Here is a 26,874-nt window from a genome sequence, read left to right as displayed (position 1 = left end):
CACACACACACACACACACACACACACACACACACACACACACACACACACACACACACACACACACACACACACACACACACACACACACACACACACACACACACACACACACACACACACACACACACACACACACACACACACACACACACACACACACACACACACACACACACACACACACACACACACACACACACACACACACACACACACACACACACACACACACACACACACACACACACACACACACACACACACACACACACACACACACACACACACACACACACACACACACACACACACACACACACACACACACACACACACACACACACACACACACACACACACACACACACACACACACACACACACACACACACACACACACACACACACACACACACACACACACACACACACACACACACACACACACACACACACACACACACACACACACACACACACACACACACACACACACACACACACACACACACACACACACACACACACACACACACACACACACACACACACACACACACACACACACACACACACACACACACACACACACACACACACACACACACACACACACACACACACACACACACACACACACACACACACACACACACACACACACACACACACACACACACACACACACACACACACACACACACACACACACACACACACACACACACACACACACACACACACACACACACACACACACACACACACACACACACACACACACACACACACACACACACACACACACACACACACACACACACACACACACACACACACACACACACACACACACACACACACACACACACACACACACACACACACACACACACACACACACACACACACACACACACACACACACACACACACACACACACACACACACACACACACACACACACACACACACACACACACACACACACACACACACACACACACACACACACACACACACACACACACACACACACACACACACACACACACACACACACACACACACACACACACACACACACACACACACACACACACACACACACACACACACACACACACACACACACACACACACACACACACACACACACACACACACACACACACACACACACACACACACACACACACACACACACACACACACACACACACACACACACACACACACACACACACACACACACACACACACACACACACACACACACACACACACACACACACACACACACACACACACACACACACACACACACACACACACACACACACACACACACACACACACACACACACACACACACACACACACACACACACACACACACACACACACACACACACACACACACACACACACACACACACACACACACACACACACACACACACACACACACGATCGGAGAAAGGCACATCAGATACGATGTTTAGTTGCTAAAAAAAGTAACTTATTTTCAGTCCCAACTGATACAAACTGCAAAAAATATTCGTTTCTTTCACAGGCATGGGGTCAATGTTAGAGAAACGCTAACAATAATCGTGCTAGCTATCATATTTTTAATGTTCGCACATTTTTTAGCCAGATGCATGCTTTTAAAAAACTCGTTCTGACTTCGTCCTTTCCTTTTTCTAGCTGCAAAGTGTAGCCTTCACTTAAAAAAATGACACCTGTGGGTCTCATCGCCATGATGATGATGATGATGATGATCAGACCCGCTTATCAAAATGACACCCGTGGTTCCACCTAACCACAATGCACAATATTGACCATTCCTTGCAATCATAGAAGCACAACAGGCCAATCATAAGTCCCACCATATGATTTGACTAAAATAAAAAGAGGGGGGTATGCGCTGTGACAGTGTTATTCCTTGCATCATACCGCACTTTGCAAGTTCAGATGGTGTACGTCGGGCCCCGTTATTCATCAGATTTGTTTATTGGACGCATTGACTAGTCCATCAGGGGCAGCGGGGCAGTGATGTCTTCGAAGTGTGCGATACACGCCGGCACCGAGCCTGCGTTATGCATCCGCTTGCGAGAAAGCGTATTTCATTTTCATTTCATTTTCATTTCATTTTCATTTCATTTTAGACCACGTCAATACGCGTGTGTGCGGTACCGCATCGGGTATCGTCCGCCAACGCAGGGTCCGCGTGTTCACGTGGAGCAGCAGCAAGAGGGCGTGGGACGAAGCCAAGCCCAAAGAGCTGCAGAATGCCTACACCATATCGAGTCTCGCGTGGAAGAGAGACGGCTCCCGCCTCGCTGTGGTCAGTGACTTCCCCTGCCTCCGGCCCTCACTTAAAATGGAAATAAACAAGAGTGCAAGCTAACACAGTCACGTGAAAAGAAAAAAAAGAAAACTGGTGGACGAGGGTGGATAAGTTTTTTTCACATATTTGTCAAAGAAGCAGTGGTTGATTTGATGCCAGAACTATATTTGAACATTACCGAGTGTGTCTTTGTTTCGGTGTCTTCCCTATGCTATCGCAGATATGTCTGACTGGAGCAAATGTGTGTGAGCACAGGCATAAAGTGCGTTACGAAATGACTCCACGACAGCTCTGTCCCGCCCCGGTTACTTGGGGTTACGGTCTATTGAGGACGTCATTGTGCGCAAGGGTTCGAAGGGCGTTGAAGCGTCAGGAGACGGCTGTGATTCCGGACTGCGGAAGAATATGCAGAAGAGGTGCCAACGAGGCCTCACGCAGTATAAATTGTAAACCGTTGTCCTATACTGCTACCGTGCGCTTCATAGTCCATGTATCATTCTAGCCAGTGACGGAGCTATAGGCACGGATGGCATGGCGCGCACGAATACCTCAGAGCGTGACCAGGAGGGTGGGTGGATTGCGCGCTTTGTAGGCTGCGTAGTGCTGTAGCGAAACATTAGCGCTAAGACTGACGAGGGCGAAGCGAGTATGATGCTTACGGAGCTGCACCTTTAACTTTATTCTGAAAAGCTTCCCCACTTTACGTTTTCACGCATGCGTGCTCCCGGCACAAGAACTCTAAGATCCTTTCTTGACGGTGCTAGTGAAGCACTGGTCCTCCGTATTCACAATAATTTTGATCCTAATTATCTCTCGTGTGTGTTGGTATTTGAATTTTGTAACAATTGGGCATTTATCCCAGGGAAGAGCGCAGCAACACGCCTTTCTGTGCTTCGCCAGCCATCAGCTTTATTCTTTCTTTACATCGTTGCTACGCTCCTGGACCGGCCATTTTGAGCACCGTCTCGTCTGTTTAATGGGTATTTTTCAGCAAAGTAGTGGAAGACGGCATACGCAACGCATTCTGCGCATCCCCCCCCCCCCCAAAAAAAAAAAAAAGAGTTGTGAGCTTTTTGCTGTACCCAGGCTTGGCCACTGAATTGGGTTTGGTCTGTCCGCGGATCTTTCTCAGCTACACTTCTCGTCAAATTCGTCTGTCACGCATCTCTTCATACTACCAGTCAAACTCCTCGTCCACACTGATCCTTGAACTCCTTATCAAGCTACTCCGTTCATACCTCTTGTCTAACTCCTCGCACACTGCTCACTGAGCTCCTGTCATACGTCTCGCCAAACTAAACAGTGGCCGTCAAATAAAACTTGGCAGCAGAAAAAAAATTACGCCCACCTCCCCTCGCGGGAACCCTGGTGTGATGCGACGCTGAAGGGGGTTCCATTGGCGTCGAGTCAAGCAATCGTCGGGTACGGCAAGAGAGCAAGCGCGGACGACCGTCGACTGGGAGACCGGCCGGAGCGCGGCACTCCGCCCTATGCGCAGCGCGCCCGAAGGAGAGGAGACCGCGGAGAGAGAGAGAGTACTGCACATGCGCACAGTGCGCAGCCGCGCGCAGCGCCGCGCGCAGCGCGACCGTAGATGTTGGGAGAGAGCGTTCGCTATCGGAGAGAGGAGAGGAGGTGAGCGGAGGAGAGACGCAGCTGTGCGGACGCGGACGACGGACGCACGCAGGACAGGGCCGCCGGCAAGAGATGCTCCTCTCAGCGTCGCATCTAAAATGCGCTACAAAGAAAATAAACAGAAAAGGCAAGGCCAGATTAGCGTGCCACGTTTGACTTGTGGACCGACGTATCTCCCTTTAGTTATTTCGAGAAATGATTTTCACTGAAAAATTACCCGACTTGGTAATTACATTTTGATTTTTGTCGTTCCCCCGTTCTCGGTGGACTTGTTTTCTCCTTGATCTTGACTGCATGTACTACTTCCGGAAAGATTCGTTTTTCATGTTGGCAGGCAGAATAAACGGTTCAAGCTTTATTGCCTTGGACATTTCTGATGACGCCGACCGTTCATCTGTTTTCTCTAAGGGAACCTTGTGTGGGGCCATTCTCAGCTATGACTGCAGCCTCCGCCGGACATTGTACAACAACAAATTCGAGATCACGTTTGTGGGCCCGAGTCAGGTCAGTGATTTTGAATGCACGTTGCCTACAACCTGTTCAGAGTGCCAGTTTTTAGTAGACAACTTCAATATGTGCAGTAGCTTCCATCTGCTGCTTTCGGTAGCAATAGTAGGAAAAATGCGTACCAAAGGAGATATGAGCCTCGACGATTTAAAGTAAGACGATTTTAACCCGCACTGCAGGAACACTGCGGAATGCACTTAATTGCGGGGAACTGTGCACCCTATGCAGTGATTGGGTGAGGCGTGCATGTGCGGTCAGCTACTGGACGTCATGCGCAGGCCCTGATCGTGAACCTTGCCACGAAAACTAAAAGCGTTCTCAAGTCCCAGTACGGCCACGAGATCCAGGACATCAAGATCCTGGGCAGGGACCGCTACCTGGTGGCATACACGGCCGCCACGCTACTCCTGGGGGACTTGGTGAACGACAAGTTTTCTGAGGTATGCAGTCCCGCTGCGAGCGCTATGTGCCCCCTGCTATACGTACACCTTCTCTACTCTCATTCACGCCCCCCATCGCAGGTCTCCTGGGAAGGGACGTCAAGAAACGAGAAGTTCTACGTCGAGACCGAAAGCGTGCGTAACGTTTGTATTGTTCAGCCTATACGTATGCACCGTGTGAGACTTCTGCGCTTGTTAAATCTGGGAAGGCGCTGTATGATATTCTCAGGATATTTATATGAGATTTCGCCTGTTTCTTTGGCTCGAAACACGAACTTATAAAGCTGTATTCACAGACCACGTTACTTGAGCAAACATGTCGGGACTGCACAGCTGCCGCGGTGAATGCGTGACGCAGCCTTTCGTTTCTCTCCAGGTGTGCATGATCTTCAACGCTGGCGAGCTCTCGCTCGTGGAGTACGGCCAGAACGAGATCCTCGGTTCGGTGCGCACGGAGTTCACAAATCCGCACCTGCTGAGCGTGCGCCTCAACGAGCGCAAGCGTACAGGCGCGCCAGACAACAAGAAGCTGGCGTATTTAATCGACTTGAAGACGATCTTCGTGGGTGAGTATTCTATCTGCGGGCGCTGATCAGCAAAAGCCAATGGGCGACGACAACGAAGGGGAGGCGGGGGGCGCATGGGGCGTCAGTCCTTGCACTTTCCCGAAATTTTGGCACGGTGTCATGCACGGCGACTAAGGCAACCACCTGCGCCGGAAACCTTCCTAGGATTTTGTCTAGAACCCCTGGAGTCCTGTACGGTAACCGTACCTACTTTCCCTTGGTGGCCCATTTCCCTCCAGGCAAGGCTTTCCTCTAATGCAAGGCTTTCATCCACGGGGCTGTTCTTCGAGCTCACACTCCGCGACGCGACGGAGAGTCGCTGCTCAGAAAAACTAGGGGAGATTCGCAGATTCGCGGGCGAAACCGCAGGCCTGGATCCTTCAACCAGGGCCACCGCCGGTCAGCAGTGGCCGGACAGGGAGATCAAGTTACCGGAGCGACGCGTCGGCAGCGTGGGCACGCCTCAAGGCTCTGTGATCTCACCGCTTCTGTTCAACATCGTGATGATACAGGTAGCCGAAGCGGTGTCGAGCGTCAAGGGCGTGAGATACACGATCTACGCAGACGACCTTACCCTGTGGACGACCGGCGGCACGGATGCTGGTATAGAGATGAGGTTGCAGAAGGCGATCTCGGCCATCGAAGAACGACTAGACGGAACGGGTCTGCAGTGTTCGCCGTCCAAGTCCGAGCTCTTGGTATACTCGCCTCGAAAGGCGGGGTGGCAGCCGCCGCCCCCGAGGGAGTGTGATCGCATGGAGCTGATCACGAAGATGGGCCAGAGAATTCCCGAGGTTTCGGAGATCAGAGTGCTGGGCATGCTGATCAGCAGCAACGGCAGCAAAGACAACCTTCTGAAGAAGCTGGCAACCAAGACGGCGAGTACCCTGCGTCTGATCCAGCGAGTGTCAACCAAGAAGGCGGGCATGCGTGAAGAAGGGCTCACAAGGTTGGTCCAGTCCTTCACGATCAGCCACGTGGCGTACACGGCGGCGTACCACACGTGGACGCAGACCGACAAGAATAAGATCGACGCCATGATCCGTAGATTGTACAAGAGGGCACTCGGACTGCGCGAGTCTACGAACACCGAGAGACTGTTGCAGTTGGGCGTCCACAACACGGTGGACGAGATCATCGAGGCGCAACTGGAAGCGCAGCGAGAGCGGCTGGCGGAGACTAAGACGGGCAGAAGCATCCTCGAGACCCTGGGCTACGGCTACCGGGTCACAGGAAGACACCTCCAGGAACTCGATGAGAAGGTGCGCGAGAACGTGCGGGTGAGCCCCATCCCGAGGAACGTGCACCCGGAGCACAACCAAGAGAGAAGACGGGCGAGAGCAAAGTTTCTCGTCGAACAGTACTGCGGGGACACGCGGACTAGGTACGTTGACGCGGCGGAGTACGGGCAAGGAAGATACGCGTTGGTGACTGTGAATGCACGCACAGGACGGTTTCCAAATCGGCGAGCGCGAAGTGCGAGAACGCTACCGAGGCCGAGGAGATCGCCATAGCCCTGGCGATGTCTGAGGGAGGTTGCGACACAATCCTGAGCGACTCGCAAGAGGCCGTCCGCAACCTGGAAAGAGGTCGAGTGAGCGGCAAGGCGGCTAGAATTATAGAAAGATCGGGAGTTCGAGACGGAAGACGAGTGGAGGTCAGATGGATCCCTGCGCACGCAGGAAACTGCTCACCGTTCGCGCCGAACCACAACGAGACGGCCCACAGGGAAGCGCGCGCTATCACTCACCGCGCTCCCAACGTGGGCACTCGTCCCGAGTGGGAGTGGTGGACGGAAACCAAAGACAGAGCCAGGGGCTACGGCGAAACACTGAAAACCCCACGTCTGGCCAGACGAGCGTACCCGCCGCCCCACCGGGAACTGGGCCGCGAGGAGGCGATACATCTAAGAAGACTCCAAACAGCGTCGACAACGTCGCCGGCCTCCTTACACCAAATGTACCCGGACGAGTACCCGAGTGACCAGTGCAGTGTGTGTAAGAAAGGACCGGCCAACCGGTGGCACATCATGTGGGACTGTGCCGCCGACCCAGACGGCGCGCACTTCGAAGAGTATACGGAGGAACTCCAGAGAGCCATCGAATCTACAAGCAAGACCGACCAGTCATGGGCCATCCAGCAGGTCTTCGCCGCGCTCGAAAGGCACGGGCTCCGTAAAACGGGCTTGTGACGAGTAGGGTCGCAGAAGAAGGCGCGACGCCAGGCCACGTCGAGGCGGAGCCGTAACCCGGTTCCTGCCTACTGCAGGGTTTGCTTCAATAAAGTCCTTTCCAGTCCAGTCCAGTTTCCCATTTCATTGAAAAAGCGTATTTTGTAAACTAATAGAGCACGTATTGTACACCCAACTTTTCAGCTTTCTGGGATCCAACGGTTTTTTTTTGTTTCATCTCAACTTTCCCGCTTTCCCGGAAATTTGGCATCAATAGCCGATTCAAATCTTTGTCGCCGATCATTTTTCGCCTTTTCTGAGTGTAGTGATTCTATGTCGACATCTTTCTGTTGGTGTTGTTTATTTTCATTTCCCTTGAATAACTGCTGTTGAGCGCATGTTTTGCGCATTTCTTGTGTAGTATTGTGTAAACTTTGTGCAGTTTGCTTTGTACCCGGCAAATGCATTCTGCGTGTTGTTTACAGCGCGAATATTTCTACAGGTCTGTCCTGAACAACCACTAGCGCATTTTATTATGTACCTTTGTGTCCGTACTACCAGCACAGGTAGTCTATGTTACTTTTCTGCAGGGTTGCTACTTGTTACTTGTATTTTTTACTCTCCAAAAACCCACTCCCGCCTTCAATGCTTGAGCGATTGGGGGTACTTTAAATAAATAAATAAATAAATAAATAAATAAATAAATAAATAAATAAATAAATAAATAAATAAATAAATAAATAAATAAATAAATAAATAAATAAATAAACAAACTATACCGTAGAAAGTGGACACGTCGGTCGGCATGAGGAATAAAGGAAGGGGGGGGGATGAGTTTAAAGGTTACATTCGGCGGGCGACGCCTGAGGAGCACGCGAATTCCCACAGAGAGAGGAGCGTCTGCCGTGTAGGGGCGGGTTAAATAGATAAACAGACAAACAAACCTGCATGCACGGAATGCGACCAGTCGGATGCGTCGGAGAAGGTTCAGCTCACGTTCCTGCAAAGCTTTTACCTTAGCTGCAAAGAATACCTCGAGAGCATAGGCGCGCACACAGAGAGACCGGTGGGTGCCCCCCGTGCTCACAATAATATGCAGGAGGGACGCCGAGCCTTCTCCACACATTTACTCTTACTCAGATGGACCTGTGCCATTATTCTTTAAAATGCACGGTTATGGCCATACATTGACTATGGCCGAGAACCCCTAATGTTGCCTTTCAAAAACTTCATGGCGACGACGACGCCGGGCGGTCAGGCGTCTGGTTGCGAGAGCACCTGGCGGCAGGCACAGTAAAAAGGCAAAATCCAAGAAGTGCGACCTCAAAGGCTGCCGATTTAAACTAGCCATTTCCCGTTTAGAGAAAGATCGGGACGGGATATGAGCACGCTTCCTGAAAATGCTGGCAACTTCGTGAGATATGAGTTACAGCAGAGCTGTAAGGGGTTCTGACCAAAACTCCGTGCGTCGACAAGATATGTACAAAAAAGTCGCGTCGACAAAATTGAGTCTTGTGCCAAAGCCGTCGTTGCGGTGAATGCTCTGTTGCTCTCAAAATAATGTCGGTATCTTGAAAAAATCGCGCTGAAATTGCCCTCTAGCAAGACTTTATCATTTTACGCCGAGTTTCACCTTAGGTTTTTTTTTAACCTTTTTTTTTATTTAAAAAAAGTATTGATTAGTTAGTTTACAGTAAAGTTGTAAGCGTTACAAATTTCCCGGCTGCTGTCAATACATGACCTTACGGTGGAGGGAGCATGGTTACAGAAAACGGCTGGAACTCTTGTTTTATCGAAACTACCCCGAAACATTGCATTTGACACTACGCCGACTTTCGCTAGCTTTTTATATCTAAGTAGTTCACAGTGAAGCTGTAAATATTGTGGAATTCATGTCTGCTGTCAATACACGGGCTTTTACGGGAGGGAATAGGACAGCCGCATATTCGGCCGCTCGAATAAAACTTTACTCCATCCAAGGTTCATTCACCTAATTAACTAGGAAGTACCATGTTCAATCCTGATTTACGAACAACGTGTTTGGTTCGTGCACTTCCTGGACTGCGCCGAGCTCCGCTGGTCATCCCGCTTCCCAAAGTAATATGGCACTGAAGTTTTCTGTCGGTCTTCTAGTGAACTGACACGTACTGACGTCAATGCACACAGTGGACCTGGTGACGGGCATGACGCTGGCCCAGGTGCCACACGACTCCAAGATCGACTGGCTGGAGCTGAACGAGACCGGCCACAAGTTGCTCTTCCGAGACAGGCGCCAGAGGGTAGGTTTTCCCTCGTTTCCTACCCATCGTTATAGCTGAGGCATGCATGCAACCGCCAGGCACATCTTCTGCCATGAGCCCCATATTCCTGTGAATGCCACGTTGAAATTTTGAGGGCATAAGCTACCCACAAAGCATTAGCGAACGAGACGGAAGGAATAACTGGCAGTACCCACGGCCATTATTTGGCAGAGAGGGTCGGGAGATTTGCTAATTGAGAGAGAAAGCGTGCAAATGTGCCTGCAAGGTCAGGACGGCCCAAGTCGGGAGCAGTATTGGAATGCCTTGTTTTACGAAGGCTTTCGTGAATTGAACGTACGCGCCGTATATATATATGACACCTAAGATCAGCGCCAGGCTTCGAAAAACGACATGGGCCGCCATTTCGCAGCACCGCCTAAAAAGTTCCCCGAATCTGCTTCACCACAGTGCTCCTGGACCACTAATCAGGCTAATATTGAGGGCCCTACCAAACGGTTTGAACTAATTTTGGATATGTTCTGGAATATAACGCACTGTCAAACATCCTTCTTCAGGTGCGTAATATCACAATGGAGATTGTCGGGTCAAATAAATTGAAACTGAAATTTATTTATTGCAATACCTTAAGTGTTGATGACCATGGACAAAAGTCCACCAGGCGGGCTTGGCGGGCTCTACAGCACCACGTACAAAGGAAGCTGCAGCCGCTACTATGCGTGGGATTAAAAAAAAACGGAAACACTACATCTATGGAAAATAAAAATGAATTAATACATGTGTGAAAAAGCTACCTCCAAGAAATTAAGAAAAGAAAAGTTGGGTACCAAGAGCATAAGGGGGTGGGGGCGCAGCAATAAAAAACTCCGAACTTCTACAAAAATAGAATTAAGCAGGTACAGGCTAACACCACACTCTCAAGAGTCAGTGATACAATACACAACTAGTGAGCGATAATAAATCGCTGTCGCTATCAAGGAAGGAAGCCCACCAAGCATATACAACTTAAAATATACGATGCGTTACGCCTTTTTAAACAAAACGGAAGAAGATTTCAACTGTGCGCCGTAATTGATGTAAATCTGTGGTATTTTCAAGTGCTCAAAATGGCGATTATTTCGCGATCGTTTTTGTCTCGTCGTAAAGTTCGTTCCAGAATACCCTAATTTTTTTCTGAGGTTTCTTTTAAAACGCTTGAGTAACATGGTTATGTAGTACTGAGGAAGTTCATTTTGAATCGTGCCTGCAAAAATAATTACACCATCTTCCCGTAGGGGACCCCTGAGTAGTATGCGAAGCAGCCATGCGGTCGCCTGAAGTTCCCATTAGTTTTCTGTTCGTCGTTTCCGTTGACGTTCAGCTTCGCGTGCCTTCGTTGTATCAGTAGCTTCTTGACGTAGTTTGAATGAGTGAAGGACATAAGGTGAGTTTGTAGCACATGCTCCCGTCTCGGTTTGTAGCGCAGGTGGAAGAGCGCCACGTACGAGTCGTGGGATCGAAACCGGGCGCCGTCTAACTATTTCTTGTTATAGTGGACTGCGCTGATGTCAGCCCAAACGCTGACGGGGCTGAAGAGACGCGCATGCGCAGTAGAGTGCGGACGGCGGACAACGACGACGATGCAGGGAGAGACACAGCCCCGAGCATGAGATGCTTCGCATCTAAAATGGGATTGCTGCGGCTATGCCTTTAGAGATTGTATCACTGTGGAAGCGCTCATAATTATTCGTATGCATTCGCAAATCATGGAGACGGAGACACCGACCAAAAGAAACTTAAAAACTTTAAAACAACAACAAGACGTTTCGGCTTCGTTACTGAAGCCTTGTTCACAATGAGGCGAATAAAAGTTCATGCACGCTTATGTTCTCTTGAGCACGTGACGTAGGCAGCGCGTGTACGACGGGGGGAGGGTTCCTTCATTTCGATTAAGTGTATGACGTGTCGTCTGTATTTCCAGAGACTCGAGATAGAGCCGCGATCAAACTTGAGATCGCGGCTCTATCTCGAGTCTCTGGAAATACAGACGACACGTCATACACTTAATCGAAATGAAGGAACCCTCCCCCCGTCGTACACGCGCTGCCTACGTCACGTGCTCAAGAGAACATAAGCGTGCATGAACTTTTATTCGCCTCATTGTGAACAAGGCTTCAGTAACGAAGCCGAAACGTCTTGTTGTTGTTTTAAAGTTTTTAAGTTTCTTTTGGTCGGTGTCTCCGTTTTTACTCCAACATGTTTCCCGACCAGACGGGTTTCCGTCAAACCCTCGACTTCATTCGCAAATCATGTTCTGTACCTCGCCATTCGCCTACTTCGCCCCTTTCATTTCCGTGATTTGGCATTCAGGCCGGTTAATTGCGTACGATTAGCATGGCGAACTGGCCACCATGCGCCTGAAACACGCAAGGAAAAGGTACGCACAGTCATTTATCAGTGGACTCGCCGCACAATGCTGTCATTTCGAGTTTCTAGAGTGGCACACCCTCCCCTACTCCCCTACCCCACTGTGGCTTTTCTCCAAGTTTATGTAACCTTTTCCTTCCCTCAAGCATCAAACCTTGCCAAAGCGTAATGTGGCCTCTTTGTACACCCTTCCGTAAATAAACACGCGTACTACAACCGCCATCATGAAAACTATCCCACGCGGTTCTTCCTGGTATAGCAAGAACGAACGCCTGATGGCGAGGGTGGCGAGCGTTTTCATGTGCTACTTCAAACGTCAGCAAATCTTTCCTGACTATATACACTTAGAGCTGCCGCCATAACTAGTAGCACTCACATTTCATTCGTAGCGTCACAGAAGCACCAACAAGATTTGAAATATATATGCTTCGGTTTTTGGCGACGGCGCAGAGTACTGTTGAACAGTGTACACCGAATGACCACAAGCGCGTAGCGGGTAACGACATGGTGACGACCTGACATCTGCTTCGCACACATCATCGTGAAAGGTCATCGTACACTAAGCTGAGGCAGTTCGGTGCCACACTGATGTTCGTTTGGTTGGAACAGCGCCTTACTTGACGGGGGACGACAAGAAGGCACACAGGGCAGGCTCTTGTCCCCCGTCTAGTGACGCGTTGCTTCAAAGAAACTCACTTTAACCATCTTGCCCAGCTAACCATCCTGATTCGGCACTGATAGTCTAGCACGTGTGTTTCAATGTAGCACCCTCCCACTTCAGCTGCTCTTTCTGTGATTGCCGTTGTTAGGTTGCCGTTTAATCTTTGTACACACCACCTGGCAGAAGTTGAGTCGCTAACCGGCGTAAGTCATGCCTGGCATGCTGGTTATGTGCGCAGCCTAAATTGTGGCGGTGGTGGCGGTTGTTGTATGGGATCAGGCGGTGTTAGCCTGGCTGAAGATGCCGGCAATTGCTCCACCCGAGCTCATCCTAATTAGTCAATATTAGGGTCCTTTCACCAGGGGTTTGCCAGTTCCGTCTCCTGAAGGAAGCTTAGAAGGAGGCGCGACACCTCTCTGCGCAGCATCCAATGTCCCCGCGGGAAGACGATGGGGTCCAGAGTGTTGTGCGGGGCTACCAACTTTCGAAGCGCCGAGAGCATTGCGGTCCGTTCTAAAGCATGCTCTGGGCAACAGATTACGTAGTGGTGCACATACCCTCTCGCTGTACATGACGACCACAGAGGCGATCGCACGAGGCCAACCTTGAACGTCATGCTGTGGTCTTTGCTGAGCCAGTTCGGATGTGGTACAGCAAAGTTGCCCCTGATCACGTAAGTCCATTTGTGACGCAAGGCTGGTGATAGGGATCTCCCAAGGACTTGGAATTTTCGACTACTACTCGCCTGAAGTCGTTCCAGTGGTTGGCGAGAAGTTTAACAGTCGGTGCAAATGATAGCGCATTCCGTTCCATCTGGTCAGCGGCCTCATTGCCCTTGACGCCAACATGGGATGGAATCCATTGAAACCGCACATTGAAACCCTTTCTGATGATGATGATGGTTTCATTTTATTGGCGCAAGGCCGACATGGGCAAAGAGCGCCAAACACGAAGTGATTTGATGAGGAGAGAACACTAAATAAAATCAGTTAAAAACTATGAGCACGGCTGGTGTAAAGGGCCAGGGTGAAGAACAAGAGTTGTTAAAAGATAAATAAGGTGGCTGGGGTATAGGACCAGGGGTAAAGCTATGGGTGGTATGAGATGAGTTGTAAAAAGTGAACTTCTGATAGGAACCTAAAGGTGCGCTTAACAGAAAACATGGCATCATCTCCTAACAAGTATGATGGGTGTGGTGGAATATGTCGTGTGTGTAGTTGAGGGAAGTGTTTGCGTCGTGTAGTGTCGAGTGCCTTACATTGTATGAGGACGTGCATCACGGATAGGGCCTCTCCGCACCTGCTGCACAGAGGTCTTGGAGATCCAGTGAGAAGGTGCGAGTGTGTTGCATGAGTGTGCCCTATCCGTAATCTAGCCAAGGCGACTTCAGTGTATCTATTGCGTGTGTCGGTGGTGTATGGTCCCAAGTGTGGTTTTATTACGTGTAACTTGTTGTCTGTTTGTTCGCTCCAGTGTGTTTGCCATGTTTTGCGAAGTTGTTGTCTGATGTGCGGTTTCACGTCGGTGTAGGGTAATGTGGTTATGTCTACTGTATTCAAGAGTGTAGCAGCAGCAGCCATTCGATCCGCTGCTTCGTTCCCGGCTATACCACAGTGGCCAGGGACCCAGCAAAGGACTAGTTCAATTTTGTGGACATACACAGACATAATACCCTTGACTATTAGATTTACAACGTGATTTTTTGAAGACTTTGTTGACGACAAAGCCCGCACGACACTGAGGGAGTCTGTATATATAATGGATTGTGGGATGTGACTTTGAAGGATATGATTAACGACAAGAAGTACACCATAAGCCTCTGCTGTAAAGATACTGGTATTACTATTAAGAGTTCTAGTGACATTAAGGCCGGGCACATGCGCCGCGCAGGACACAGAGGTGGCAGTTTTAGAGGCGTCCGTATAAAATTAAGAAAATTGATACTTCTGCTGCAAATACAAGAAGTGCTGCAGAATTGCACATGTGGGAGCTCGGTTTTTATCTACATGTGTGAAAGATGTGTCGCATAAGACAGGGCGGAGATGCCATGGTGCTATAAAATCTGTTTGAGAACTTTGTATGGTGTCTACAAAGGAGACAGAAAGCTCTAACTCTGTAAGAGAAGGGCGCAGAGAACGATGGTCGGTTTAGGCAACGCCGCCTGTATTAACTGTGCCTGACGCGTCGCGCGCTTTTCAATGGGAAGGGTAGGGACGCTTAGTTCAGGCACTGATCCGCTATGTGGCGCGTGCCGGCGGACATCTCGCCTTACGTCACTGCTCGCGAGTCGCGAACGCTGCACCCACTTCTACGACGTGTGTCTGTCAGCTTGCCTGTTGGGCTTCAAGGGCCGTTTCGCTTACATCTTAGCTGCGACGGGGCGCTAGTTCTGTGGCGCACTGGGGATCTCGTTCAACGTGTCGCTCGCTTCATACTTGCTGCATTTTTCCAAAGATAAAGACGGAGGCGGACTGAAATAGTGTAAGAACATACTGATTGTCGGGTAGACATATAGCTAACAGAAAAACGATATTTTCGGATGGGGCACCCATTATTTTACTGATATTTTTCTCTCTGGAGTATTTAGAGAAGAAAAAATTGCGTGCACGTTTTTTGTTCAGGCGCTCACTTCTACGATTACTTTCCAATAATATCACGTGCTTGTAAACTTCAGAAAATTATAGGAAACAAAAGGATAAGCAGCTGGGATCCCGCCACGCTGTCCGGGCGCTTCTACAGTACAGTCCTTAATTTTAGAAGTGCGTACCGATGCGGAGTGCGAACAGCGGGGTCAAAACAATACCTAAATGCGGAGGGGATAGAGGTGGGATGCCCCACTCAGAACATTTCAGGGCCTGTGATCCGAGTAGATAAGCGCGCAAAGCCGGCATCAGCCTGCGGCAGCGCAAGGGATTTTGCTTCGTGAAAAACGAAGTTTTATCAGTGACAGACCAAGACAGACAGGCATGGTGAAAAACAAGAAGGCGTAGGAGCGCCGCCTCGGGAACGCTAAACAAACTTCCCACTATTTTGCATAGTTTCCGAGAAGCGGCGCTGGCTGGCGGACACGAAAGCACGCTGAAAGGCTACGGAGCGGGGAAGGGTAGGAGAGAGCAACAGGAGAGTGGCTGTTTGGCCATTTTTCGCTCACGCGTTAGGCAATGTTTATACAGGCGGCGTTGGTTTAGGAGTAGTGCAGTCATAGACGTATCATAAAAAGCTGATTTAAAAGGATGGTGTGGCATAGATGAAATTTTAAAAGCAAAAAGGAGATCTGTGTATGCTCGCTGACGTTGTAGGTTCCACTTATTACACTCCACATAGAGGCCTTCGACCGGGCTAGTCCGGAAAGCGCGACATGCCAACCGGAGCCCCAAATGAAGCACTGGGTCCAACATTTTCAGGTATGTCTTACTTGCTGACCCATAAACAACACTTCCATAGTCTAATCGTGAACCTATCAGGCTAGTAAAAACACGTAAAAGGAGTTGTTTGTCAGCACCATATGAAGAGTGGGAGAGAACCTTGAGTATATTCATGGCCTTTAAGCATTTATGTTTAAGTTGTTTTATATGTGGAATGAACGAGAGCTTTTCGTCAAGGACTACACCTAAAAACTTGTGTTCATTTCTGACTGGAATTGAGACACCATTGAGTTTGATGTCTGGATCCGGCCGAATGCCACGCCTTTTCGAAAACAAAACACAAGTACACTTCACTGGATTAAATTGAAAACCGTTGCTATCTGCCCAGCCAGCTAGCTTGTTAACACCAAGCTGGACTTGGCGCTCGCAGATAGACAGGTTACAAGACGTAAAGGATAATTGCACGTCGTCTACATAGATTGAGCAGGAAATGGTTGGTGGCAGAGCCTTCCGAAGATAGTTCATTTTTACAATAAACAAAGTGCAACTCAAAACTCCACCTTGCGGAACACCGTTTTCCTGCACATGAACTCTAGAGAGTGCAGTTCCAACACGCACGCGAAACGTTCTTTCAGAGAGGTAACTGGCAAGCGTGTTCCACATGTTACCCGACATACCAAAGGACTTCAAATCGCGGAGGATGCCGTACCGCCAAGCAGTGTCGTACGCCTTTTCAAGATCAAAGAATACTGTCATACAGTACTGCTTATGGATGAAAGCATCTTTAATATATGACTCTAAGGCAACGAGTTGATCGTTCGTAGATCGCCCCGCCCTAAAGCCCGCCTGGCAGCTCTCGAGAAGACCGTTGTACTCTAAGAAGTACACGAGTCTCCTGTTTACCATCTTCTCGAAGAGCTTACACAGGCAGCTTGTCAGGGCAATGGGGCGATAACTGGCGGGAGAGGAAGGGTCCTTCCCTTCCTTTAGGAAAGCCACTACTATGGCCTCCCTCCAAGAGCGTGGGAAGTGCCCCGAAAGAAATATTTTATTGTAGAGGTGAAGAAGTGTTTCAAGCGTGTCTGCATGTAAGTGTTGTATCATTGTGTATGAAATCCTGTCTGCACCTGGAGCTGAAGGTTTACAAGTACCAAGTGCGACCTTCAGCTCATGAAGTGAAAAGGGGGTGTTATAGGATGAGTTCGACTTATTAGTGTCTCGCAAGGACTTCTTCTCACACGATGCTTTGTGTTTAATTAAAGTGTTGGTGTAATGTGCTGAGCTGGACACGTGTTCGAAGTGTTGTGCAAGCGTGTTGGCCTGGTCTTCGAGTGTGTCCCCTGTTGTGCTAACCAGGGGCAGGCTGTGTGTCTGTTGTCCTTTTAGCTTGCGTATTCGTGTCCAGACTTTGTGAGTGTCGGTGTATGAGTTGATGGAAGTGAGGAAGGCGCGCCAACTCTCCCTTTTCGCCTCACGACGCACACGCTTCCCAAGAGCCTTTGCCCGTTTAAAGGAAATGAGATTATCTGGCGTGGGTACCGGTGAAGGACACCCCACGCCTTGTTCTGGGCCTCCCGCGCCCGCCTACAGTCCTCGTTCCACCAGGGCCTCCTTGGGGTGCGGGACGCACTGGAGGCCTGGGGCATGGACTTTTCGGCGGCGTCGAGTATGTGTGCCGCGACGAGTTGGGCTGCTTCCTCCACGTGTAGGTGTTTTATGGTTGTGTGGTGTAGTTTAGATTTTTCTGTGAATGTACTCCAGTTTGCTTTTGATTTATTAAACCTGTTATGGGAAGATGGACTGCTCGGGCCTATACCTATATACGTTAATGAAGTGGGGAAATGGTCACTACCATATGGGTCTGTGCCCACACCCCACTCAAGACATGGAAAGAGAACTGCGGAACCAATCGCCAAGTCAAGATGAGAGTATGTATTGTGTCCTAAGTTATGGTATGTAGGCTGTTTTTTCTTGAAGAGGCATGCTCCGGAGGATGTAATAAACTTCTCTATCAGGCGACCTCGGGCATCCGTTCTGGAGGAGCCCCAAAGAGAGTTGTGCGCATTAAGGTCGCCTGTTAGTATGTATGGTTCGGGCAGCTGGTCGACCAGCGCCTCGAAATCAGAGCTCGAAAGTGCATTTTCAGGAGGAATATATATTGAGCATACCGTTATCAACCTATTAAATAATATTGTTCGAATTGCTACACCCTCAACAACAGTGTTCAGAGTGACAGGGTGGCAAGCTAAGGATTTCCGGGCAATTATGGCCACACCGCCAGAAGAGTGTGTGCAGCCATCCCTGTCCTTTCTGAAGACCATGTAACTATTCAAGAAATTTGTGTGCTTGGAATTCAAATGTGTTTCCTGAACACACATTACACTTGGCTGATTAGCATGCAGTATTTCGTATACATCGTCAAGATTTTTAAGAAGGCCTCTACAGTTCCATTGAATTATGTTTTCTCTTCCCATTATTTAGTGTGAGAGCTACTGGAGTGTGTGTGTTTGTTTATGTGTCGTCTTTCGGGGCTGTGACTCTCGCCTTTTTTTTGGCTTGTCGGGAGGCTTTGGCGTCGGGACGCGTTCCTTGCGGTGCGTTGCAGGCAGGAACGGCCCGACATCCATCTCGTCGTCGGATGTCCGAGGGGTGCCCGACGGACCGGGCCCCCCGGACTTGGCCCCCCCTCGGGAGCCCTTCGTTTGAGCCGCCACCGCCGGGGGCGTCCGGGGCGCCAGAGGTGGCACGGGCGGTGCGGTGGCGGTGGGAACCGGTGCGGGGCCCGTGGTGTCCATCACCTCGGTACCCTCCAACGCACTGGAGGACGGGGAGACAGAGGCGGGAGCGGCACCGGTCCCGACGGAAGAGGTTGCCACCACAACCGCAAGCGGCGTGATGGCGGGTTGGGCTGCCAGAGGCAACCCAGGGGGGGGGGAGGCAGGGACCAGGTCAGACTCGCTGAACTGGGTCCCTGTGGAAACGAGACGCCGCTCCGCCCCCCGGCGAGCTGCGTCGGCGTACCTCGCCAGGGGGAAAGAGGCGAACCTCTTCCGCGCCTCTGGGAAGGTGATGTTCTCAGTTACCTTGATGTTGATTATCTTTTTTTTTTTTTTTGAGTTGGAACTTTTCACACTTGCGGGAGTACGCTGCATGCGGCCCGCCGCAGTTCACACAAGACAGGGTATCGGATGGACAATTGTCGGTTGGATGATCATGCGCCGGGCATTTCGCACACGTCGTTCGGCCACGGCAAGAGTTTGTACCATGCCCGAACCGCTGGCACTTAAAACAGCGCCGCGGGTTCGGAATGTACGGACGGATGGAGCAACGGATAAAACCTGCATGTATGTGTTGTGGAAGTACTGCGCGGTCAAAAGTCAAGATAATGTGCTTAGTGGGAATCTCCTTGTCGTCTCTGCGGATAGTGATGCGTCTCACGGCAGTGACGCCCTGATACTTCAAGCCGGCAAGGAGATCCGCATCCGTTTCGTTCAAGAGATCTGTCTCGGATATCACACCCTGCGAGCTGTTGAGGCTCCGATGGGGTGTGACCCTGATGTCGAGATCAGCCAGTCTAGTCTGAGCTAGAAGCTTTGCAGACTGCTGCTTGTCATTTATTTCGATTAGGAGTTCACCAGACCTTTGTTTTTTGCAATTATACGATTTTCCTATTATGGCTTCAAGATACTTGGCGATCAAGAAGACTGACTGAGATGCAAGAGGGTGGGTTGGATTGAGGGACTCCATGACAAGAAATCGAGAGTAATGATCTGGTTCAGGAAATGTTAAAGATGGCAATGGGGGAAACGATACTTCGGTGCGGCCCCTTTTAGGGGGCCGATCACGGTTGAGGGGGGGGGGGGGGGGTTTAGACAATACCATAAAGCATAGTATAAAAGCAGGGAGACGGGGGTACTTTCTCCTTTGACCTTACCCTGGTAGTCAAAGAGGTCCCGGAGCTCCCTGCCTGGTAGACAGGCAGGGAGCCCATCGGCCGGAGCTTGACCAAGGCTCCGACGGCCACCGTTCACGGCTTTTACCCCTTACCTTTCAACTTCTAGCCACGGTCGGTGACAGCTTAAGTATGGGGGGCTCGGGGTACGCGGTGTCGCCACTCACCGTCACCAAGATTACTCAAGGTGCCCCGTGCGGGGGAAACCCTTTCTGCTGAGTTCTTGCACAAGCAGCAAGGAACGCTGACAGACCCTTTTCGTGGGGATCCGACGCTGCAAAACTTGTAGTGCTGCTTTAGAATCAGTCAGAATTACAACTTCCTGCGGCTTGTATGACTTAAGTTCCCTCAAAGCAGTCGGGATGGCAACGCACTCGGATTAGGTGGAGGACACCACATGCGAGTCGGGCAACCCAGGGAACCTGCGCACCAGGAATAACATGCGCCGCTGCACTAGGCCCTCTGCGCGGATTGATTGAGGCATCCGCAAGAATTTGAAGGTGGGTCAGGTAATAGTTCTCCAGGTGTTCAAGCACCAAAAATCTGGCTGCTTCCACTGGCGTGGTTCTCTTGACTCTCGTGTGAGGAACATGTATTCGCGAGGCTCTCATAAGACCATGGCAGCATTGAGGTCTGAATTTTCCCCGGCCACTGATGGCACAAAAATTCTTAGAGTGTTAAGAGCAGTGTACAGTGTGGCACTGCCATGCGGAAATGTTTGGAGACTCGGATTTTAGTGAGCCCCATAGCCAGATGTTGATCTATCCGGTAATCCAGCTTACGAAAATGCCAGGATAGGAATCGGGGTGCCCTTAACAAATACGCTAATCAGCAAGACGACATATGCTATACAAGCACAGTTGCATTGCATGATTAGGGGCACTTTTCGTGGGAGTTTTGTACAGCTACGGCTTGATGACGCCATATTATCGTGTTAGGAACGGAACCAACGATCCTGAATTGACCGGCTCTAAGCCGAGCACTGTCTCAAGGATGATATTGGTAGTTCCAGGAGCAATGGACGCAAGATACGACGGCAAGGCCAAAAATCGAGATCCGATGAACATCGAGATCTGGGGCGCTGATGATGATTACACAATGAGGAGGAGTATCGAACTGAGGAACAGTCCCACTAACCCCTTCGAAGCCCGAAAGCCTAACCAGCGAGTACCGATTCATCAGATGTTGCCTCACTTTTGCCCTCACTGCGACGCAAATATTTCAGCAAGCCAGTAATCGAGGAGTATAGCAACAGGTAACAATAACGACACGCTCGCGGCTAACGCACTTCTTGAGAGTATAGTTCCCAAACTGTTTTGACTGTGAAACATATCATAGTGAGACACTAGATATCGACAGCTTATGAAGGAGTTAGAGTACTCGGGTTGAGGTAGTCAGTGGTCTTCCGTTCCTCGGCATGCTCTACTAACCCTTTCGAAGCCCGACAGCCTAACCAGCAAGTGCCGATTTATCAAATGTTGCAATCAATTTTGCCCTCACTGTGAAGCCTATATTTTAGCAAGCCAGAATTTTAGCAGTAGCAGCATGTGATGAGTACGACATGCTAGCGGATACTGCACTCCTTACACATAGTACCTCCTGCGCAGCCTAACGCTGTCTCATGTGACGCTTGTTCCTCTTTTTATCCCAGCTCAGCTTGTTCGACATCGCATCTCAAGACAAAGTGACGCTACTCAGCAACTGCACTTTCGTACAGGTCAGTTCCGCAAAAAACGATTACAAATAATAATTCCAGAGCCGTCGCTGCGTTGTATGCAATGTGATTATCACTGAAAGCTACTGATGGTCGACCGTACTTTGTGCATACGGACGGCTTTCGCGCACCGCCTCGCAATGCGGAGATTTTGTCGGGCTTGACAAGGGCGTAATTGATCGTTTCGGAAAGCGGGGTTTTATTTTCGTTTTCGTTTTAGGTTTTACTCTCACTTGAGTCCACGTCCGCGGCATCCTAGTGTACGGCCACAGGAAAGACGTCTCAGTGTCTGTTTTGCTATACATTGAAAAACGTTTTTTATGGGGGAATGCTCTTAATACAGAACTTATTGCTTTCGGCTTATTCCTAAATTACTGGCCAATACTCTGCAGGCGACACTGAAGTGTAATTTTCACAACTAACAACAACGACAAGTTTTTGGGCTTGATTCTCTTATAGAACACGATCTTGGTTTATACCTATCTTGTCAGCCAATCGTCTCGGAGGGTATGGGTCATCGATGAGTCACTATAAACGAAAAACAGCACCTACGATCTTTTGTGTTTCTCTGTTGTTATAGGTCCATGTTTACATCAAGTTCCACTATGTCCTCTTTTGTGAAGTTGGCTTCTATTCACTAAGAAAGCTCTTGCAGTGAAGTATCTTGTACGTGTTTACGGCGTGTACAACGCCGACACGGAAAGCAATCGTTGAAAAAAAAAATTTCGCCGTGTTTCGAATATGCGGCACTCAAAGTGGTGAATTTGCTGCATTTGCACAGTTTTTTATATAGTGTATAAATGAGCGTTTATGCGGTACTGATCGATTTGTTCAAGTAAAAAATAACTTGTACTACGTCACCTCCAACTGCCGGACACTTTGCCCTTTGAACTAAGGTTGAGTGGAAAGCCGAAAATATTCGCACGTGGGTTATAGGGCAGAAGCGGTGGAGGCTTCACATAAAGAATAACGTGGAACGCGTTTTTCGTCAATACATTTATCCCTGGCAGTGCACAGTGTACCTTAAAGACTTTGAGTCGTTCACTACTACTTTGTCGCAATTTTATCACCCTTGACTATTAGCAATTAGCTTAAATGTACCAAATGATCTACTGTTGGGTTCAAACTAAATGTGAAACGAAAATGTTTGAACAGGAATACAAAATTAAAAAAAAAAATGAAGGTAAAATTAAGGCTATATTTAAAAAAGAGCGCAAAAAGATGCTAGACATCGAACAGACAGGGCGAGTGCTCGTCCAGTCTGTTCTTCATCTGTCAAGTATCTATTTTGCGCTCTTTTTTTTTTTTTTTGCATCGTGAACGAACTCGCCCAGCAGCCAGTTTTACACAGTTAGTGCGACGTTAGATTTAGCTTGCGGCATACAATAACCTCATCTAAAAAAAGAAAACCTGACCCGCGGCATAATCTCACAAGTTGCAACGTAGTGCCTAGAAGTTGTGTGCTTGCGTTTTCTTGTTAACGCTTCATTTGGGAAGTCATGCGTGTGCGATGCATCGTGTGCACGCGCCAAGTACTTTGTGGACCCGCAGTGGGTGCCCGACAGCGACGTGGTGGTGGCGCAGGGGCGCAGCGTGCTCTACGTCTGGTACAACGTGGATGCCCCCGAAAGAACCACCAACATCCCCATCAAGGTACGCGCGGTGCACGCACAGCACCGTTTTTGCCAGCTGCCTCTCGCCGCTGTTTGCGAACTCCCTCCGACCCTGCTCCATTGCTCTGGCGCGTGACGCGGTACTTCCACGGTTGATTCCAACTCAACTAAGCTTTGTGCTTGCATCCTGAAATACAAAACAGGCAAGGCACAAACGACGAGAAAGAACGCTGCTCTCGTCACTTGCGGCAATGATTCAGCAGAGACCAACACTGTATATGGAAACCATAAGACATACCCACAGATGAGAAGGGTTGGAGGCAGAATTCATCTTCGATGATTGCCGTTAAATGCGAACCATTCTTTGGCTTCGTAGAATTACTCGCTGTTTCATCACGTGCATCTACAGAAGATTCTTACAGGAAAGAAACATTGTTGTGCGATTCATGGTGGTATGCATCGCGTTAAAGGGACACTGAAGGCAACGAGGAAATTGGGCTCAGACAATGGTTCAACTGCCCTGTAGCCCTCTTAGCGTTTACTCGGCGGCGAAAGAGCTTTAATTGCCGAGAAATTACCGATTGAAAAAAGCGTTTCTTCCTCCTGGCCATTTCATGACGTTTCGCGTGACGCAAACGGCGACCGGGAGCGAGTGAGGCAACGGTGTGATCTAGCAGGAAAACGAAAACCTACCAAGAGAACTATCGCGGCCGCAGGAGCCACTGGTCACGCGCTCGGCGCATACGATAAACAACTCGCCCAGCCTGCACGTCCGTAGCTGCCGCTCTGTGTGCGGCAATCTTGGTTTGCACGGAACGTGCGAGGGTAGTTGAACAATGTGAATCTGCCGCGCGGGCTTTTACTTTACCTACAAACATCTAGCGGATAGCGCAACCACAGCGAGGACGATGTCAGCGGCAATCTTGTCTATGCACTCGGCTTGACAACGCAGCGCCATCTGTTAATTCCACTTGTAACAGCGCCCAATGCTTAGTGTACAAACGGCGCCTAGGTACTCCGGGGTACGAGCCCCTGAATGGCAGTAAGCGTGCATTTGTGTGCTTTTATGCAGGCGTACGTGTGCATTTTCACCCGAAAACTCAAAATAGACGTTTAAATTTGCGGCTCGGCTGATGGGCTTGCCTAGCGCAGAGTAGAGTTGGAGGTAACAGGCATGTGACTCCGCCGAACCTGCAATGACCATCGCAACCGTCAGCAGCGCCGCGGCTTGGCAGCTTGCGAGTGTCGGCACGGCTTGAATTATACCTCTACATTTATAATTGTATATCTACCTTTGAAATTTAACGCGCAAAGAAAGATTTTGCGTGTTTCTTCGAGAGCTTGTGTGCGCGTTTCTCGTTCTGTTGTTCGTCATGTGAACGTTGGTACATCCCCTCAATCGCCGTTTACGTCACCTGCGCGAAGCGACTGATAGCTTAATTTTTTTATAATTTACGAGATTATTTTAAAGGTACTGGTCAAGAGACTGATATATTCGTGTACTGGAAACGCGAATCTATCTATTTAGACCAACGTCTTCAGTGTTCCTTGAATGCTGAAGTTTGCTTCACCGCCATAATACGCTTTGTGCTGTGGTGCACCCTTTACAGGTGCATCACAGCACAAAGTGGGTGAGGTGAGGCTAGGGTTTAGAGGGCTCGGAAAAAATACCCCGAAATTCAACTTAAACTGCCTCTGTGCGACATTCTTTTTGCGTTCATGAAATACGACGACTAACAGTCATATAACCATCATCCGGAGATTTTATCATTCCTGTTACAACTTCGGCGGCAAAGGAAGGGAGGTTATTGCGTCACTATACGACACCGTACTTTTCCACACTCACACAATACCAAACCTGCATCTCATAAAAAAAAAATTCCGGGCAGTTTTCTAACGGCTCTTTTTATGTTGGACAATTCATAAAAAAATCCTCACTTGGTGCTACCGCTGCGTAAAATTAGGAAGAGTGCACTGCGGTAGGCTTCTGATTGGGATTAGTAATACAGGTTAGTGAGAAGTGAAAAGGTTGAAGGATGATATATTTCTTTTCTAAATCGCCATAACCTAAGCCAAGGAATACTTTTTTAATCAAGCCGTCGTCAGTAGCACATTTTGAATTACAAGATGCGAAGTTTCTGGCGTGACTCACAGTTTATTTAAATAAAGACACAATTTTTGGGGTAAATTATGACGCTCCAAACTTAATAATGCGTTCCACCTTTGACCCGCTTTATAACCAAGGGTCTTTTCGGCACGGCGAACCCTCCAAAAGGTTTCGCGCTTTATGTTTATCATGTGCACTGCCTTACACCCTAGCAACTTGAAATTTGGAGCCGACAAAGTCGGCTTAGTCTATTCTCCAATGACACACGCACTCGCGGTGCCGCGGTTTTATTTTCATTTCGCGATCAATGTGGCGTGGTTTAGAATCCTAATGCTGAAAAGTATTTTTTAGCTTCACTGCTATAATTAGGGGGTACACACGTAAAACTCTGAGATAAGTTCTTTTGAAAACGTTTTACCAGAGTCCTTCTATGGTTTTCTGGTCATGAAGCTTCGCCGCCACGCTATGGGACAGCTTCGTGCGCTGCCCAAGGAGGCCGCGCCACGGCGCTGGCGTTGATCCTAGGGCAGCCGGGAGGGAGTGTGGCGCCGAGCAGACGCCTGTAGCGGGTGGTGGCTAGTTGTAGCGACCGCAGTCTGCTGGTAGCGGGGCCGGTCGCCGTCGCTCCGTCGAGCCAGGACTAGGGGAGAGCTTAGAGCAAACTCAACGGGTTTATTTACATTTTAAGTGCGATGCACTTCTTAAGCGACCCTGAACCTGCGTCCACCGGCGATGTCCGCATAGCATACCCACGTGGGGGATTGGCCAGGAATCTCCTCGTCTTCCTTGGCAACGGGGGGAGATGGGCGCGCGCTGCCTGGCCGCTGACATGGCACATACCCACGTGGGGGATTGGCCAGGAATCGGGCGTGAGAAGGGCTAATTCACCCGCTTAAAGGAGTACTGACACGAAATTTCAAAGCTGAGATCCGCTCTAGCAATCAAGTACAACGACAACACAAATAGGTGTCTGTGAATAAATGCATCTTTCTTTCTTTGTAGTTGTGTGTGTGTGTGTGTGATTTCTCTTTCGCAAACATTACCGAACCGCGCAAATTCAACTCGTGCATTCGCACTTTCACATTCTTCCCCTCGGGGAAATGCGGAGAATTTTTTACAGTGAGTT

The 26,874-nt window shown here is 49.4% G+C and overlaps 1 protein-coding gene across 1 annotated transcript in view; it reads left to right on the top strand.

Annotated features, from left to right (window-relative positions):
• The window catches only part of Oseg2 (intraflagellar transport protein Oseg2), a 127,341-nt gene that overhangs the window by 22,949 nt on the left and 77,518 nt on the right, over positions 1-26,874 (top strand). Inside the window, exons 8-15 of the mRNA XM_077678143.1 lie at positions 2,228-2,351; positions 4,398-4,493; positions 4,775-4,936; positions 5,018-5,071; positions 5,313-5,502; positions 9,839-9,951; positions 21,966-22,031; positions 23,580-23,681. Of these exons, the coding sequence (XP_077534269.1) occupies positions 2,228-2,351; positions 4,398-4,493; positions 4,775-4,936; positions 5,018-5,071; positions 5,313-5,502; positions 9,839-9,951; positions 21,966-22,031; positions 23,580-23,681 (907 nt within the window). The remainder of the gene's footprint in view (positions 1-2,227; positions 2,352-4,397; positions 4,494-4,774; positions 4,937-5,017; positions 5,072-5,312; positions 5,503-9,838; positions 9,952-21,965; positions 22,032-23,579; positions 23,682-26,874) is intronic.

This window comes from Haemaphysalis longicornis, unplaced genomic scaffold, assembly GCF_048455015.1.
Source record: "Haemaphysalis longicornis isolate Haplotype H1 unplaced genomic scaffold, Haemaphysalis longicornis Haplotype H1 scaffold_1, whole genome shotgun sequence".
NCBI classification, from domain to species: Eukaryota; Metazoa; Arthropoda; class Arachnida; order Ixodida; family Ixodidae; genus Haemaphysalis; species Haemaphysalis longicornis.
This window is presented reverse-complemented; position numbering and strand designations above follow the sequence as displayed.